Here is an 18,124-nt window from a genome sequence, read left to right as displayed (position 1 = left end):
GTGATAACTTACACGTAATTATTCTAACAGGTGACCGCGGCCTGCCTGGAAGCAACGGTGCACAGGGGCCTAAAGGAGATGAGGTGGGAATGAATGCAACGTTAAATATTAATAATTGATTGATTGATAAATATTACTGAAATACCAGCCTTTAAATGCTTCTCCTTATATTATTTATAGGGAGGTTCCGGCACACCTGGTCCCATTGGTCCACCGGGACCACCTGGTCTGTCGGTAGGTTACACTCCCAGTTCTATTAATATTGTTACTTCCTCATATAGCCAGCAATGGCATTTATTTACTCAACTGCAGAGAGTGCCAGGTGTCTGTTGGGGCGGTCAAGTATTATTGTTTATTTATTTTAATGGAATTATTTTTGTTTTCTCTAAGACTTTTCTGCTTTGTCCGCAGTACAAATGGAATAATTATTTAATGCTTTCACATACTTTTTAGGAAAAAATTTCCACAAAAAAAATGATACTGTACTTCCTTAAAGTAAGATATTAGAATACAATACAAAAATGTGTGTGTACAATTGTTATGTGTCTGTTATAGCACACATCTGGTTGAACCACTTGTTATATTTTTAAAGGAGGCAAATATTGTTGATATATAATTCATTATTTTCAGTAGTAGAAGTAGATATTAATTACTGTGGTCCAATTATCATTAGTAGTACATTGATAATATTAGTGTTTTTATTGTTTATTATTATAAAATACTATTATCATTAATAATGATACTGATATGTCATGAAGTACACTGCTACTTACTTCAACCACTTGTTTTTAAAGGAAGGATCTAGTATTGTAATATTGATATATATATATATATCAATATTACAATACTAGATCTCACACTATTATGTTAGATCCACTATCGACTGGACTCTCACACTATTATGTTAGATCCACTATGGACTGGACTCCCACTATTATGTTAGATCCACTATGGACTGGACTCTCACTATTATGTTAGATCCACTATGGACTGGACTTTCACTACTATGTTAGATCCACTATGGACTGGACTCTCACTATTATGTTAGATCCACTATGGACTGGACTCTCACTATTATGTTAGATCCACTATGGACTGGACTCTCACACTATTATGTTAGATCCACAATGGACTGGACTCTCACACTATTATGTTAGATCCACTATGGACTGGACTCTCACACTATTATGTTAGATCCACTATGGACTGGACTCTCACTATTATGTTAGATCCACTATGGACTGGACTCTCACACTATTATGTTAGATCCACTATGGACTGAACTCTCACTATTATGTTAGATCCACTTTGAACTGGACTCTCACACTACTATGTTGGATCCACTATGGACTGGACTCTCACTATTATGTCAGATCCACTATGGACTGGACTTTCACTACTATGTTAGATCCACTATGGACTGGACTCTCACACTATTATGTTGGATCCACTATGGATTGGACTCTAGCTGGTTCCATATATATATATATATCCAGAGAATAGTGCTCGATACCGTGGTAGAGCGCAATATGTATGTGTGGGAAAAAATCACAAGACTACTTCATCTCTACAGAACTGTTTCATGAGGGTTCCCTCAATCATCAAGAGATTTTAATGGAAGCATTCACATACCATGGTTTATATAGAGCACAGAGTGGGTGGGTACAGGCAGGCGTAGGAGTGTGGGGATTGGCTCATGTGTTACCTGGGAGGTGTTTCCGTCCGTGGCGGCATGTTGAAATGATTACACTGCGCTTGTTGAGGGATGACAGGTCTGGGTGATATATAATAAACAGTTTCTCTTTAAAGCATAGGTTGCATCTTTTATTACAACTGTTGTAAGGTGTATACATACATATATATATATATATATGTATATATATATGTATGTGTGTATATATATAAAGGGTGGAGTGCCATCTCCGGGTTGGGGAGGAGACCCTGCCCCAAGTGGAGGAGTTCAAGTACCTCGGAGTCTTGTTCACGAGTGATTGAAGAGTGGATGGTGAGATCGACAGGCGGCGTCTTCAGTAATCCGGACGCTGTATCGATCCGTTGTGGTGAAAAAGGAGCTGAGCCGGAAGGCAAAGCTCTCAATTTACCGGTCCATCTACGTTCCCGTCCTCACCTATGGTCATGAGCTTTGGGTCATGACCGAAAGGACAAGATCACGGGTACAAGAGGCCGAAATGAGTTTGGGTCTTTCCTTTAGATATAGGATGAGAAGCTCTGCCATCCGGGAGGAACTCAAAGTAAAGCCGCTGCTCCTCCACATGGAGAGGAGCCAGATGTGGTTGGTTCAGGCATCTGGTCAGGATGCCACCCGTACGCCTACCCAGGACACGTTGGGAGGACTATGTCTGCCGGCTGGCCCGGGAACGCCTCGGGAGGAGCTGGACGAAGTGGCCTGGGAGAGGCTTAGGCTGCTGTCCCCGCGACCTGACCTCGGATAAGCGGAAGAAGATGGCTTGATGGATGATATTATTTACTATTACTAATATGAACAGTAAGAAGTGCTTTAGTTTTTAAGCAGCAATGAATTAACACTCGAGGAGGAAGTTTGTTCCAACAGTTATTAGGAGGTTTAATACAACTTTGAACAGCAACTCCGCAGTCTGCAAATTTATCATTTTTATTTCATATATATATATCACCAGTGTCCTTTTATCTTTATATTAACCTGGTTTTATTGTTTGTATTCTCATTCTTTTAATGAGTACATCTTTTACCGTGTGAGCTATAGGAGATACCTGAATTCTTCCAATGGGTTTATTTAAAGAATATATCTTATTCAGTGTTCATTTTCTCCTTTTTTATAGCTTTACTATCTTATTTCCTCTTTTCTTTTAGGGTGCCGGTGGAGAGAAAGGATCCAAGGGAGACACGGTGAGTATAGACCCGAGAGGTCCTATTATCTAGTCCAGGGGTCACCAACCTTTTTGAAAGCAAGAGCTACTTCTTGGGTACGGATTAATGTAAAGGGCTACCAGTTTGATACACACTTAAATACATTGCTGGAAATAGCCAATTTGCTCAATTTACTTTTAATAAATAAATCTATATATATATTTTAAAAATGGGTATTTCTGTCTGCCATTCCGTCGTACATTTTTTTTTTCCTTTTACGGAAGGTTTTTTTGTAGAGAATAAATGATGAAAACAACTAGTTTAAAAGAGGAGAAAACAGGAAAAAAACGAAAATTAAATTTTCAAACATAGTTTATCTTCAGTTTCGACTCTTTAAAATTCAAAATTTTACGGAAAAAAATGAAGAGGAAAACTAGCTAATTCGAATCTTTTTGAAAAAAATTTAAAAAAGAATTTATGGAACATCATTAGTCATTTTTCCTGATTAAGATTAATTTTAGCATTTTGATGACATGTTTTAAATAGGTTAAAATCCAATCTGCACTTTGTTAGAATATATAACAAATTGGACCAAGCTATATTTCTAACAAAAACAAATCATTATTTCTTCTAGATTTTCCAGAACAAAAGTTTTAAAAGAAATTCAAAATACTTTGAAATAAGATTTAAATTAGATTTGACAGATTTTCTAGATTTGCCAGAATATTTTTTTTTTAATTTTAATCATGAGTTTGAAGAACTATTTCACAAATATCCTGCGATAAGGTGGCGACTTGTCCATGGTGTACCCCGCCTTCCGCCCGATTGTAGCTGAGATAGGCGCCAGCACCCCCCGCGACCCCAAAAGGGAATAAGCGGTAGAAAATGGATGGATTGATGGATGAATTCTTCGTCGAAAAAATAGAAACTAAAATGAAGAATTAATTAAAAAAATATGTATTATTCTTTAATAAAATACTTGAACATTGATTTAAATTGTCAGGAAAGAAGAGGAAGGAATTTAAAAGGTAAAAAGGTATATGTGTTTAAAAATCCTAAAATCATGTTTAAGGTTGTATTTTTTCTCTAAAATTGTCTTTCTGAAAGTTATAAGAAGCAAAGTAAAAAAAAAAAAAAAGAATTTATTTAAACAAGTGAAGACCAAGTCTTTAAAATATTTTCTTGGATTTTCAAATTCTATTTGAGTTTTGTCTCTCTTAGAATTAAAAATGTCAAGCAAAGCGAGACCAGCTTGCTAGTAAATAAATACAATTCAAAAAATAGAGGCAGCTCACTGGTAAGTGCTGCTATTTGAGCTATTTTTTGAACAGGCCATCGGGCGACTCATCTGGTCCTTACGGGCCACCTGGTGCCCGCCGGCACCGTGTTGGTGACCCCTGAACTATTTGCTTCACAGGTGTTCACGGGCTTAAACGCGTGATTGACACGAAAATGTTGTCCTTCTCTGCTCCCCAGGGCACCGTAGGTCCCAGAGGTGACCCAGGCCGTGCTGGCCCCCCAGGACCCCCAGTGAGTAGCTTTGTTCCAGCCCAGGGGTGTACTAATGAATCATATTCGGTACTATACCGCCTCTGAAAAGTACCAGAACGCCACAGGTAGCTCACCGGAGTCAAAATGTAAACAAACGCCATTGGGGGATCTACGCCTAACATCCACTGTAATGATACCGAGTACAGGAGCGTATTTAGTCGATATTACTATAATTACGTCCATATTTTTTGGCATCACAACATCTTCTTTCATTTTTTAAAATATGTATATTATGTTTATAAACTCAGGAAATATGTCCCCGGACACATGAGGACTTTGAATATGACCAATGTTTGATCCTGTAACTATCATGCAAAACTATCAAACAAAAGAAGAATAAGTGATTATTACATTTTAACAGAAGTGTAGATAGAACATGTTAAAAGACAGAATAAGCAGATATTAACAGTAAATGAACAAGTACATTTATAATATTTTTTTTTACAGTTTGTCCCTAATAATGTGTACAAAATAATAGGTGTATAAATGACATAATATGTTACTGCATATGTCAGCAGACTAATTAGGAGCCTTTGTTTGTTTACTTACTACTAAAAGACAAGTTGTCTAGTATGTTCACTATTTTATTTAAGGACTAAATTGCAAAAATAAACATATGTTCAATGTACCCTAAGATTTTTTGTCTAAATAAAGCCAATAATGCCATTTTGCATATGCACTAGCATATACATACATACATATATATATATATATATATATATATATATATATATATATATATATATATATATATATATATATGGATATATATATTTATTTATATATATATATATTAATAAATATATATATGTATATATATGTATATATATATATATATGTATATATATATGTATATATATATATTTATATATATATATATATATATTTATAAATATATATGTGTGTATATATATATATATATATATATATATAAATATATGGATGGATGGATATATATATATTTATATATATATATATTTATAAATATAAATATGTATGTATATATATATATATATATGGATGGATATATATATTTATTTATATATATATATATATATATATATATATATATTTATAAATATATATATGTATATATATATATATATATATATATATATACATATATGGATATATATATTTATTTATATATATATATGTGTATATATATATATGTATATATATATATATGTATATATTTATTTATTTATATATATATTTATAAATATATATGTATATATATATATATATATATATATATAAATATATGGATGGATGGATATATATATTTATTTATATATATATATTTATAAATATAAATATGTATATATATATATATATATATATATATATATGGATGGATATATATATTTATTTATATATATATATATATATATATTTATAAATGTATATATGTATATATATATATATATATATATATATATATATATATATATATATATATACATATATGGATATATATATTTATTTATATATATATATATTAATAAATATATATATGTATATATATGTATATATATGTATATATATATATATATGTATATATATATGTATATATTTATTTATTTATATATATATATATTTATAAATATATATGTATATATATATATATATATATATATATATATATATAAAAATATATGGATGGATGGATGTATATATTTATTTATATATATATATTTATAAATATAAATATGTATATATATATATATATATATATATGGATGGATATATATATTTATATACATATATCTATAAATATATATATATATATATATATATACATATATATACATATATTTATAAATATACATATATATATTTATAAATATATATACATATATTTATAAATATACATATATATATTTATATATGTTTATTAATATATATATATATATATATATATATATATATATATATATATATATATATATATATATATATATATATCCATCTATTTCCTATCGCTTATTCCATATTACATAAGTTGCAAAAATAATATTAAAATGTTACTTTAAAAACTGGCAGCTCAGTCACTAAAATTTTACAGTAAAAGCAGGTTGTTGTTTTTTTTTTACAGAATCTAAAAAAAGTATAAATGGAATGGAGAAACAAAACCACTGTTTTTAATGGATAAAATTCAAGCATCAGAGCTGCTAGTTGTTGTTTTTATTTTACCGTAAAATATTGTTTTAATGTTTTTTTTTGTTTATGTTTTTAAATGTGCTAGTGTCTTACTGTATATGTAAAAAAACCGGCACCGAAGTTGATTTTACGCTCAAAAACTCAGTCAGCAGAATTATAATAGTAATAATAATAATAATAATAATAATAATAATACAACCCCCGTTTCCATATGAGTTGGGAAATGGTGTTAGATGTAAATATAAACAGAATACAATGACTTGCAAATCCTTTTCAAGCCATATTCAGTTGAATATGCTACAAAGACAACATATTTGATTTTCAAACTGATAAACATTTTTTTTGTTGCAAATAATCATTAATTTTAGAATTTGATGCCAGCAACACGTGACAAAGAAGTTGGGAAAGGTGGCTGTAAATACTGATAAAGTTGAGGAATGCTCATCAAACACTTATAAGGAACATCCCACAGTTAAAAGAAAAGATGATGTAACACAGTGGTAACACATTAACTTGCTGTTGATTTTTGCTGAAGGGTGTCAATGAATGAAATGTAGGTCTAAGTGAGAACTACATGGAGTTTTAGTTTCATGTCTCTACGACATTCCTACTGGAAGTTACAAGCAGTTTTGTCTGTGTTTTCTTCCCAGGAGCAGTTTTGTCAGTGTTTTATTCTTAGGGGGCGCTGTAGCGCAATTTGAATTTTTGTTTTAATTTATTTTATTAGATTGCAATTTTTACCAGTCCTGATGTGTGTCGAGTTTGGTGAGTTTTGAAGCATTTTAAGGGGGTCAAATTACAGCTCAAAGAGGCAAAAATGACATTTTTTAGGAAACTTTTGTTTTGAAGGGTTTTTTGCCAACTTCCTGTTGATTTTTGCTGAAGGGTGTCAATGAATGAAATGTAGGTCTAAGTTAGAACTACATAGAGTGTTTGTTTCATGTCTGTAAGACATTCCTACCTGAAGTTACAAGCAGTTTTGTCTGTGTTTTCTTCCCAAGAGCAGTTTTGTCTGTGTTTTATTCCTAGGGGGCGCTATAGCGCAATTTTAATTTTTTTTAATTTATTTTATTGGATTGCAATTTTTACCAGCCCTGATGTGTGTGTCGAGTTTGGTGAGTTTTGAAGCATTTTAAGGGGGTCAAATTACAGCTCAAAGAGGCAAAAATGACATTTTTTAGGAAACTTTTGTTTTGAAGGGGTTTTTGCCAACTTCCCTGTTGATTTTTGCTGAAGGGTGTCAATGAATGAAATGTAGGTCTAAGTGAGAACTACATGGAGTTTTTGTTTCATGTCCCTACGACATTCCTACCGGAAGTTACAAGCAGTTTTGTCTGTGTTTTCTTCCCAAAAGCAGTTTTGTCAGTGTTTTATTCCTAGGGGGCGCTATAGCGCAATTTCAATTTTTTTAAAAATTTATTTTATTAGATTGCAATTTTTACCAGTCCTGAAGTGTGTGGCGAGTTTGGTGAGTTTTGAAGCATTTTAAGGGGGTCAAATTACAGCTCAAAGAGGCAAAAATGACATTTTCTAGGAAACTTTTGTTTTGAAGGGGTTTTTGCCAACTTCCTGTTGATTTTTGCTGAAGGGTGTCAATGAATGAAATGTAGGTCTAAGTTAGAACTACATAGAGTGTTTGTTTCATGTCTGTAAGACATTCCTTCCTGAAGTTACAAGCAGTTTTGTCTGTGTTTTCTTCCCAAGAGCAGTTTTGTCTGTGTTTTATTCCTAGGGGGCGCTATAGCGCAATTTTAAGTTTTTTTTTAATTTATTTTATTGGATTGCAATTTTTACCAGCCCTGATGTGTGTGTCCAGTTTGGTGAGTTTTGAAGCATTTTAAGGGGGTCAAATTACAGCTCAAAGAGTCAAAAATGACATCTTTTAGGAAACTTTTGTTTTGAAGGGGTTTTTGCCAACTTCCCTGTTGATTTTTCCTGAAGGGTGTCAATGAATGAAATGTAGGTCTAAGTGAGAACTACATGGAGTTTTTGTTTCATGTCTCTACGACATTCCTAACGGAAGTTACAAACAGTTTTGTCTGTGTTTTCTTCCCAGGAGCAGTTTTGTCAGTGTTATATTCCTAGGGGGCGCTATAGCGCTATTTTAAGTATTTTTTTATTTATTCTATTAGATTCCAATTTTTACCAGCCCTGATGTGTGTGTCGAGTTTGGTGAGTTTTGAAGCATTTTACTGGGGTCAAATTACAGCTCAAAGAGGCAAAAATGAAATTTTTTAGGAAACTTTTGTTTTGAAGGGGTTTTTGCCAACTTCCTGTTGATTTTTGCTGAAGGCTGTCAATGAAGAAATGTAGGTCTAAGTGAGAACTACATGGAGTTTTTTGTTTCATGTCTCTACGACATTCCTAACGGAAGTTACAAGCAGTTTTGTCTGTGTTTTCTTCCCAAGAGCAGTTTTGTCTGTGTTTTATTCCTAGGGGGCGCTATAGCGCAATTTTAAGTTTTTTTTTTATTTATTTTATTGGATTGCAATTTTTACCAGTCCTGATGTGAGTGTCGAGTTTGGTGAGTTTGGAAGCATTTTAAGGGGGTTAAATTACAGCTCAAAGAGGCAAAAATGACATTTTTTAGGAAACTTTTGTTTTGAAGGGGTTTTTGCCAACTTCCTGTTGATTTGCTGAAGGGTGTCAATGAATGAAATGTAGGTCTAAGTGAGAACTACATGGACTTTTAGTTTCATGTCTCTACGACATTCTTACTGGAAGTTACAAGCAGTTTTGTCTGTGTTTTCTTCCTAAGAGCAGTTTTGTCACCGTTTTATTCCTAGGGGGTGCTATAGCGCAATTTTAAGTTTTTTTAAAATGTATTTTATTAGATTGCAATTTTCACCAGTCCTGATGTGTGTGTCGAGTTTGGTGAGTTTTGAAGCATTTTAAGGGAGTCAAATTACAGCTCAAAGAGGCAAAAATGACATTTTCTAGGAAACTTTTGTTTTGAAGGGGTTTTTGCCAACTTCCTGTTGATTTTTGCTGAAGGGTGTCAAAGAATGAAATGTAGGTCTAAGTGAGAACTACATGGAGTTTTTGTTTCATGTCTCTACGACATTCCTACTGGAAGTTACAAGCAGTTTTGTCTGTGTTTTCTTCCCAAGAGCAGTTTTGTCAGCGTTTTATTCCTAGGGGGTGCTATAGCGCTATTTTAAGTTTTTTTCAAATGTATTTTATTAGATTGCAATTTTTACCAGTCCTGATGTGTATGTCGAGTTTGGTGAGTTTTGAATCATTTTAAGGGGGTCAAATTACAGCTCAAAGAGGCAAAAATGACATTTTCTAGGAAACTTTTGTTTTGAAGGGGTTTTTGCCAACTTCCTGTTGATTTTTGCTGAAGGGTGTCAGTGTATGAAATCTAGGTCTAAGTCAGACCTACATAGAGGTTTTTGTTTCATGTCTCTACGACATTCCTAACGGAAGTTACACGCAGTTTTGTCTGTGTTTTATTCCTAGGGGGCGCTAGAGCGCAATTTTGAGTTTTGGGTTTAATTTATTGCTTAGTCTTGATGTGTGTGTTAAACTTGGTGAGTTTTGATGCATGTTAAGGGGGTCAAATTACAGCTCAAACAGGTGGCGGTATAATAATAATAAAACCTTAGAAATACAACAGGGTCCTCTGTCCCAAAGGGACATTCGGTCCCTAACAAGAAATAGAAATCAACATTTTCAAAACAACACAAGTAAGCATTTTATCAACCCAAATTATTTCCCGGGCTTTCGTGAGCCACATAAAATCTTGCGGCGGGCCAGGATTTGGTCCCCCGGGCCTTGACTTTGACACCTGTGTCCTAGCCTCAAGCAGTTCCAACATATTTGTCCCACAGGGACGCGCTGCCACGGCGGTCCAACCGTTGCCCCTCAGGGAGGGCAGGAAGAAGAAAAGACGCAACCTCAACGGCGGCCACGAGTTTGAGATCAACATGGAAGACTTCCTTCAAGCTGACCAGCCTCAAGGAGAAGGAGACGACGGCATGGAGGAAGTGTTTGCCACACTTTCCTCCATGAAAACCGAGGTGGAGCTCATGAGGAGGCCGCTGGGGACGTTCGAGAGCCCCGCCCGGACTTGCAAGGAGCTGATGATGGTTCAACCCGACTTCAAAGATGGTGAGCAAGCGCCGAGAAGCTACTAAGGGTTGACCGTAATGCTGACTGTGCCTGACTTGTAGGAGACTACTGGATCGACCCCAACCAAGGATGCAACCGGGACGCCGTTAAGGTGCACTGCAACTTCACAGCTGGAGGAGACACATGTCTGGATCCTGACAAGAAGATTGAAACGGTTAGTCTCTGATACGTGTGCTTCGTGGACTTGGTGAAGGCATTGGACCGTGTCCCTCGGGAAGTCCTGTGGGGAGTGCTCAGAGAGTTTGGGGTATCGGACTGTCTGATTGTGGCGGTCCGCTCCCTGTATGATCAGTGTCAGAGCTTGGTCCGCATTGCCGGCAGTAAGTCGGACACGTTTCCAGTGAGGGTTGGACTCCCCCAAGGTTGCCCTTTGTCACCCATTCTGTCCACAACCTTTATGGACAGGATTCCTAACCGCAGTCAGGGCTTTGAGGGGATCCGGGTTGGTGGCTGTAGGATTAGGTCTCTGCTTTTTCAGAAGATGTGGTCCTGATGGATTCATCTGGCCAGGTTCTTCTGCTCTCACTGGATCGGTTCGCAGTCGAGTGTGAAGCCAGTGGGGATGAGAATCATCACCTCCAAGTTTGAGGCCAATTGTTCTCATCCGGAAAAAGGTGGAGACACATGTTTGGATCCTGACAAGAAGATTGAAACGGTCAGTCTCTGATACGTGTGCTTCGTGGACTTGGAGAAGGCATTGGACCGTGTCCCTCGGGAAGTCCTGTGGGGAGTTCTCAGAGAGTATGGGGTATCGGACTGTCTGATTGTGGCGGTCCACTCCCTGTACGATCAGTCTCAGAGCTTGGTCCGCAGTAAGTCGGACACGTTTCCAGTGAGGGTTGGACTCCACCAAGGTTGCCCTTTGTCACCCATTCTGTCCACAACCTTTATGGACAGGATTCCTAACCGCAGTCAGGGCTTTGAGGGGATCCGGGTTGGTGGCTGTAGGATTAGGTCTATGCTTTTTCAGACGATGTGGTCCTGATGGCTTCATCTGGCCAGGATCTTCAGCTCTCACTGGATCGGTTCGCAGCCGAGTGTGAAGCGACTCGGATGAGAATCAGCAACTCCAATTCCGAGTCTATGGTTCTCGCCCGGAAAAAGGTGGAGACACATGCCTGGATCCTGACAAGAAGATTGAAACGGTCAGTCTCTGATACATGTGCTTTGTGGACTTGGAGAAGGCATTCCACCGTGTCCCTTAGGGAAGTCCTGTGGGGAGTGCTCAGAGAGTATGGGGTATCAGACTGTCTGATTGTGGCGGTCCGCTCCCTGTATGATCAGTGTCAGAACTTGGTCCGCATTGCCGGCAGTAAGTCGGACACGTTTCCAGTCAGGGTTGGACTCCGCCAAGGCTGTCCTTTGTCACCGATTCTGTTCATAACTTTTATGGGCAGAATTTCTAGGCACAGTCAAAGCGTTAAAGGGATCCGGTTTGGTGGCTGAAGGATTAGGTTTATGCTTTTTGCCGATGATGTGGTCCTGATGGCTTCATCTGGCCGGGACCTTCAGCTCTCACTGGATCGGTTCGCAGCCGAGTGTGAAGGAACCGGGATGAGAATGAGCACCTCAAAGTCCGAGTCCATGGTTTTTGCCCGGAAATGGATGGAGACACATGTCTGGATCCTGACAAGAAGATTGAAACGGTCAGTCTCTGAAACATGTGCTTTGTGGACTTGGAGAAGGCATTACACCGTGTCCCTCGGGAAGTCCTGTGGGGAGTTCTCAGAGAGTATGGGGTAACAGACTGTCTTATTGTGGCGGTCTGCTCTCGGTACTATCAGTGTCAGAGCTTGGTCCGCATTGCCGGCAGTAAGTCGGAGACGTTTCCAGTGAGGGTTGGACTCCGCCAAGGCTGCCTTTTGTCACCGATTCTGTTCATAACTTTTATGGGCAGAATTTCTAGGCACAGTCGAGGCGTTGAGGGGATCTGGTTTGGTGATGGCTTCATCTGGCTAGGATTTTCAGCTCTCACTGGATCGGTTCGCAACCGAGTGTGAAGCGACTGGGATGAGAATCAGCACCTCCAAGTCCGAGTCTATGGTTCTCGCCCGGAAAAAGGTGGAGACACATGTCTGGATCCTGACAAGAAGATTGAAACAGTCAGTCTCTGATACGTGTGCTTCGTGGACTTGGAGAAGGCATTGGACCATGTCCCACGGGAAGTCCCGTGGGGAGTGTTCAGAGAGTATGGGGTATCGGACTGTCTGATTGTGGCGGTCCGCTCTCTGTATGATCAGTGTCAGAACTTGGTCCGCATTGCTGGCAGTAAGTCGGACACGTTTCCAGTGAGGGTTGGACTCCGCCAAGGCTGTCCTTTGTCACCGATTCTGTTCATAACTTTTATGGACAGAATTTCTAGGCGCAGTCAAGGCGTTGAGGGGATCTGGTTTGGTGATGGCTTCATCTGGCTAGGATTTTCAGCTCTCACTGGTTCGGTTTGCAGCCGAGTGTGAAGCAACCGGGATGAGAATGAGCACCTCAAAGTCCGAGTTCATGGTTTTTGCCCGGAAATGGGTGGAGACACATGTCTGGATCCTGACAAGAAGATTGAAACGGTCAGTGTCTGATACGTGTGCTTCGTGGACTTGGAGAAGGCATTGGACCGTGTCCCTCGGGAAGTCTTGTGGGGAGTTCTCAGAGAGTATGGGGTATCGGACTGTCTGATTGTGGCAGTCCGCTCCCTGTATGATCAGTGCCAGAACTTGGTCCGCATTGTCGGGAGTAAGTCGGACACGTTTCCAGTGAGGGTTGGACTCCACCAAGGCTGTCCTTTGTCACCCATTCGGTTCATAACTTTTATGGACAGAATTTCTAGGCGCAGTCAAAGCGTTGAAGGGATCTGGTTTGGTGGCTGTAGGATTAGGTCTCTGCTTTTGCAGATGATGTGGTCCTGATGGCTTCATCTGGCCAGGATTTTCAGCTCTCACTGGATCGGTTCGCAGCCGAGTGTGAAGCGACTGGGATGAGAATCAGCACCTCCAAGTCCGAGTCTATGGTTCTCGCCCGGAAAAAGGTGGAGACACATGTCTGGATCCTGACTAGAAGATTAAAACGGTCAGTCTCTGATACATGTGCTTTGTGGACTTGGAGAAGGCATTGGACCGTGTCCCTCGGGAAGTCCTGTGGGGAGTGCTCAGAGAGTATGGGGTATCGGACTGTCTGATTGTGGCGGTCCGCTCCCTGTACGATCAGTGTCAGAGCTTGTTCCGCATCGCCGGCAGTAAGTCGGACACGTTTCCAGTGAGGGTTGGACTCCGCCAAGGCTGACCTTTGTCATCCATTCGGTTCATAACTTTTATGGACAGATCTTCTAGGCGCAGTCAAGGCGTTGAGGGGATCTGGTTTGGTGGCTGCTGGATTAGGTCTCTGCTTTTTGCCGATGATGTGGTCCTGATGGCTTCATCTGGCCAGGATCTTCAGCTCTCACTGGATTGGTTCACAGCCGAGTGTGAAGCGAGTGGGACGAGAATCAGTACCTCCAAGACCGAGTCCATGGTTCTCGCCCGGAAAAGGGTGGAGTGCCATCTCCGGGTTGGGGAGGAGACCCTGCCCCAAGTGGAGGAGTTCAAGTACCTCGGAGTCTTGTTCACAAGTGAGGGAAGAGTGGATGGTGAGATCGACAGGCGGATCGGTGCGGCGTCTTCAGTAATGCGGACGCTGTATCGTTCTATTGTGGTGAAGAAGGAGCTGAGCCGGAAGGCAAAGCTCTCAATTTACCGGTCCATCTACGTTCCCATCATCACCTATGGTCATGAGCTTTGGGTCATGACCGAAAGGATAAGATCACGGGTACAAGTGGCCGAAATGAGTTTGGGTCTCTCCCTTAGAGATAGGATGAGAAGCTCTGCCATCCGGGAGGAACTCAAAGTAAAGCCACTACTCTTCCTCCACATGGAAAGGAGCGAGATGAGGTGGTTCGGGCATCTGGTCAGGATGCCACTTCGGGCACGTCCGACCAGTAGGATGCCACGGGGAAGACCCAGGACACGTTGGGAAGACTATGTCTCCCGGCTGGCCTGGGAACGCCTCAGGATCCCCCGGGAAGAGCTGGACGAAGTGGCTGGGGAGAGGAAAGTCTGGGCTTCCCTGCTTAGGCTGCTGCCCCCGCGACCCAACCTGGATGGACTTACGGTTTCTGATCTAATCCCTGGCAATAAGAGGCTTTTGTTCGGCAAACATCTCAAACGTCTGCTGACGTGTGTGCAGGTGAAGCTGGCAGCCTGGAGCAAGGAGAAGCCAGGAAGTTGGTACAGTGGATACAGGAAAGGCAAACAGGTACACGCCCATCATGTCCTCGCTCGACTTCTAACTCCTGTCCCTGCTCACTAAGTACACACTTTTGAGCGTTAGTGAAGCATAATTAGAGAGTGAATACATCTTTCATGTTGGCATAGAGGATGATGAATTCTTTATACGACTCGAGTGATTCTCACCTTCTTTATCGAATGCTGTCACTCACAACTTTCTTTGGCCCCATTATTTTGCAGTTTTCTATCAGTTTCACTTTATGCAACACCACATTTTCACATATTATTATTGTCATTATTATCAATAATAATATTAGTTTGTGATGAGGTGGTGACTTGTCCAGGGTGTACTTCGCCTTCCGCCCCATTGTAACTGAGATAGGCTCCAGCACCCCCTACAACCCCAAAAGGGACAAGCGGTAGAAAATGGAGGGATGGATGAATACTCATTAGTATGTACAGTAATATTGTATAAATGTACCATACATCTATCCATCCATCCATTTTCTACCGCATATTCCCTTAGGGGTTTCGGGGGGCGCTGGTGCCTATCTCAGCTACAATCGGGCGGAAGGCAGTGTACACCCTGGACAAGTCGCCACCTCTAAAGAGAATCAATCTTTACTTACCCTTTTTAAACAATCTGCAAAAACAGCTGGAAAAGCCAACATTTAGCATTAGCATGCTAACACTAAACATGTAAAAGATTTGTGTTTACCTGTAAAATGACTTAAAATAGCAGACTACATTAACCTTGTAGATTGTTATAGTAAAAATAGGTTAAGCTTTGTCTGTGTGCCGTGTGTTACCCAGTTTACCCTAAGGCAACAACGTTAATATGTGTTTGATGAAACTTGATTATGTGCATGAGTGTATTTATGTATCTATATGTATGTGTATATGTATGTTTGTACAGTGTTTTTTTATGTACATGTATGTGTATATGTATGTTTGTACAGTGAATGTATATGTACATGTATGTGTATATGTATGTTTGTACAGTGAATGTATATGTACATGTATGTGTATATGTATGTTTGTACAGTGAATGTATATGTATGTGTATATGTATGTTCGTACAGTGAATGTGTATGTATGTGTATATGTATGTTTGTACAGTGAATGTATATGTACATGTATGTGTATATGTATGTTTGTACAGTGATTTTATATGTACATGTATATGTATGTGTACAGTGATTGTATATGTACATGTATGTGTATATGTATGTTTGTACAGTGATTGTATATGTACATATATGTGTATATGTATGTTTGTACAGTGAATGTATATGTACATGTATGTGTATATGTATGTTTGTACAGTGAATGTATATGTACATGTATGTGTATATGTATGTTTGTACAGTGAATGTATATGTACATGTATGTGTATATGTATGTTCGTACAGTGAATGTGTATGTATGTGTATATGTATGTTTGTACAGTGAATGTATATGTACATGTATGTGTATATGTATGTTTGTACAGTGATTTTATATGTACATGTATATGTATGTGTACAGTGATTGTATATGTACATGTATGTGTATATGTATGTTTGTACAGTGATTGTATATGTACATGTATGTGTATATGTATGTTTGTACAGTGAATGTATATGTACATGTATGTGTATATGTATGTTTGTACAGTGAATGTATATGTACATGTATGTGTATATGTATGTTTGTACAGTGATTGTGTATGTACATGTATGTGTATATGTATGTTTGTACAGTGGATGCATATGTACATGTATGTGTATATGTACGTTTGTACAGTGAATGTATATGTACATGTATGTGTACATGTATGTTTGTACAGTGAATGTATATGTACATGTATGTGTATATGTATGTTTGTACAGTGAATGTATATGTACATGTATGTGTATATGTATGTTTGTACAGTGGATGCATATGTACATGTATGTGTATATGTATGTTTGTACAGTGAATGTATATGTACATGTATGTGTATTTGTATGTTTGTACAGTGAATGTATATGTATGTGTATATGTATGTTCGTACAGTGAATGTGTATGTACATGTATGTGTATATGTATGTTTGTACAGTGAATGTATATGTACATGTATGTGTATATGTATGTTTGTACAGTGATTTTATATGTACATGTATATGTATGTGTACAGTGATTGTATATGTACATGTATGTGTATATGTATGTTTGTACAGTGATTGTATATGTACATGTATGTGTATATGTATGTTTGTACAGTGAATGTATATGTACATGTATGTGTGTATGTATGTTTGTATAGTGAATGTATATGTACATGTATGTGTGTATGTATGTTTGTACAGTGAATGTATATGTACATGTATGTGTGTATGTATGTTTGTACAGTGAATGTATATGTACATGTATGTGTGTATGTATGTTTGTACAGTGAATGGATATGTACATGTATGTGTATTTGTATGTTTGTACAGTGAATGTATGTGTAAATGTATGTTTGTACAGTGAATGTATATGTACATGTATGTGTATATGTATGTTGTACAGTGAATGTATATGTACATGTTTGTGTATATGTATGTTTGTACAGTGAATGCATATGTACATGTATGTGTATATGTATGTACAGTGAATGTATATGTACATGTATGTGTATATGTATGTTTGTACAGTGAATGTTTGTGTATATGTATGTTTGTACAGTGAATGTATGTGTATATTTATGTTTGTACACTGAATGTACATGTATGTGTATATGTATGTTTGTACGGCGAATGTATGTGTATATGTATGTTTGTACAGTGAATGTATATGTACATGTATGTGTATATGTATGTTTGTACAGTGAATGTATATGTACATGTATGTGTATATTTATGTTTGTACAGTGAATGTATACGTACATGTATGTGTATATGTATGTTTGTACAGTGAATGTATATGTACATGTATGTGTGTATGTATGTTTGTATAGTGAATGTATATGTACATGTATGTGTATATGTATGTTTGTACAGTGAATGTATATGTACATGTATGTGTGTATGTATGTTTGTATAGTGAATGTATATGTACATGTATGTGTGTATGTATGTTTGTACAGTGAATGTATATGTACATGTATGTGTGTATGTATGTTTGTACAGTGAATGTATATGTACATGTATGTGTGTATGTATGTTTGTACAGTGAAT

The 18,124-nt window shown here is 37.7% G+C and overlaps 1 protein-coding gene across 3 annotated transcripts in view; it reads left to right on the top strand.

The window, feature by feature from the left end:
* col5a3a (collagen, type V, alpha 3a) overlaps window positions 1-18,124 on the top strand; it is a 266,668-nt gene that overhangs the window by 244,915 nt on the left and 3,629 nt on the right. For all 3 annotated transcript variants that reach the window (XM_061905224.1, XM_061905223.1, XM_061905225.1), the window contains 7 exons: window positions 31-83; window positions 181-234; window positions 2,851-2,886; window positions 4,324-4,377; window positions 10,395-10,674; window positions 10,737-10,849; window positions 14,905-14,973. In XM_061905224.1, the coding sequence (XP_061761208.1) occupies window positions 31-83; window positions 181-234; window positions 2,851-2,886; window positions 4,324-4,377; window positions 10,395-10,674; window positions 10,737-10,849; window positions 14,905-14,973 (659 nt within the window). The remainder of the gene's footprint in view (window positions 1-30; window positions 84-180; window positions 235-2,850; window positions 2,887-4,323; window positions 4,378-10,394; window positions 10,675-10,736; window positions 10,850-14,904; window positions 14,974-18,124) is intronic.

This window comes from Nerophis ophidion, linkage group LG07 (assembly GCF_033978795.1).
Source record: "Nerophis ophidion isolate RoL-2023_Sa linkage group LG07, RoL_Noph_v1.0, whole genome shotgun sequence".
In the NCBI taxonomy this organism is placed as follows: Eukaryota; Metazoa; Chordata; class Actinopteri; order Syngnathiformes; family Syngnathidae; genus Nerophis; species Nerophis ophidion.
The sequence above is the reverse complement of the archived record's forward strand: the minus strand, read 5'-3'. Positions and strand labels throughout refer to the sequence as shown.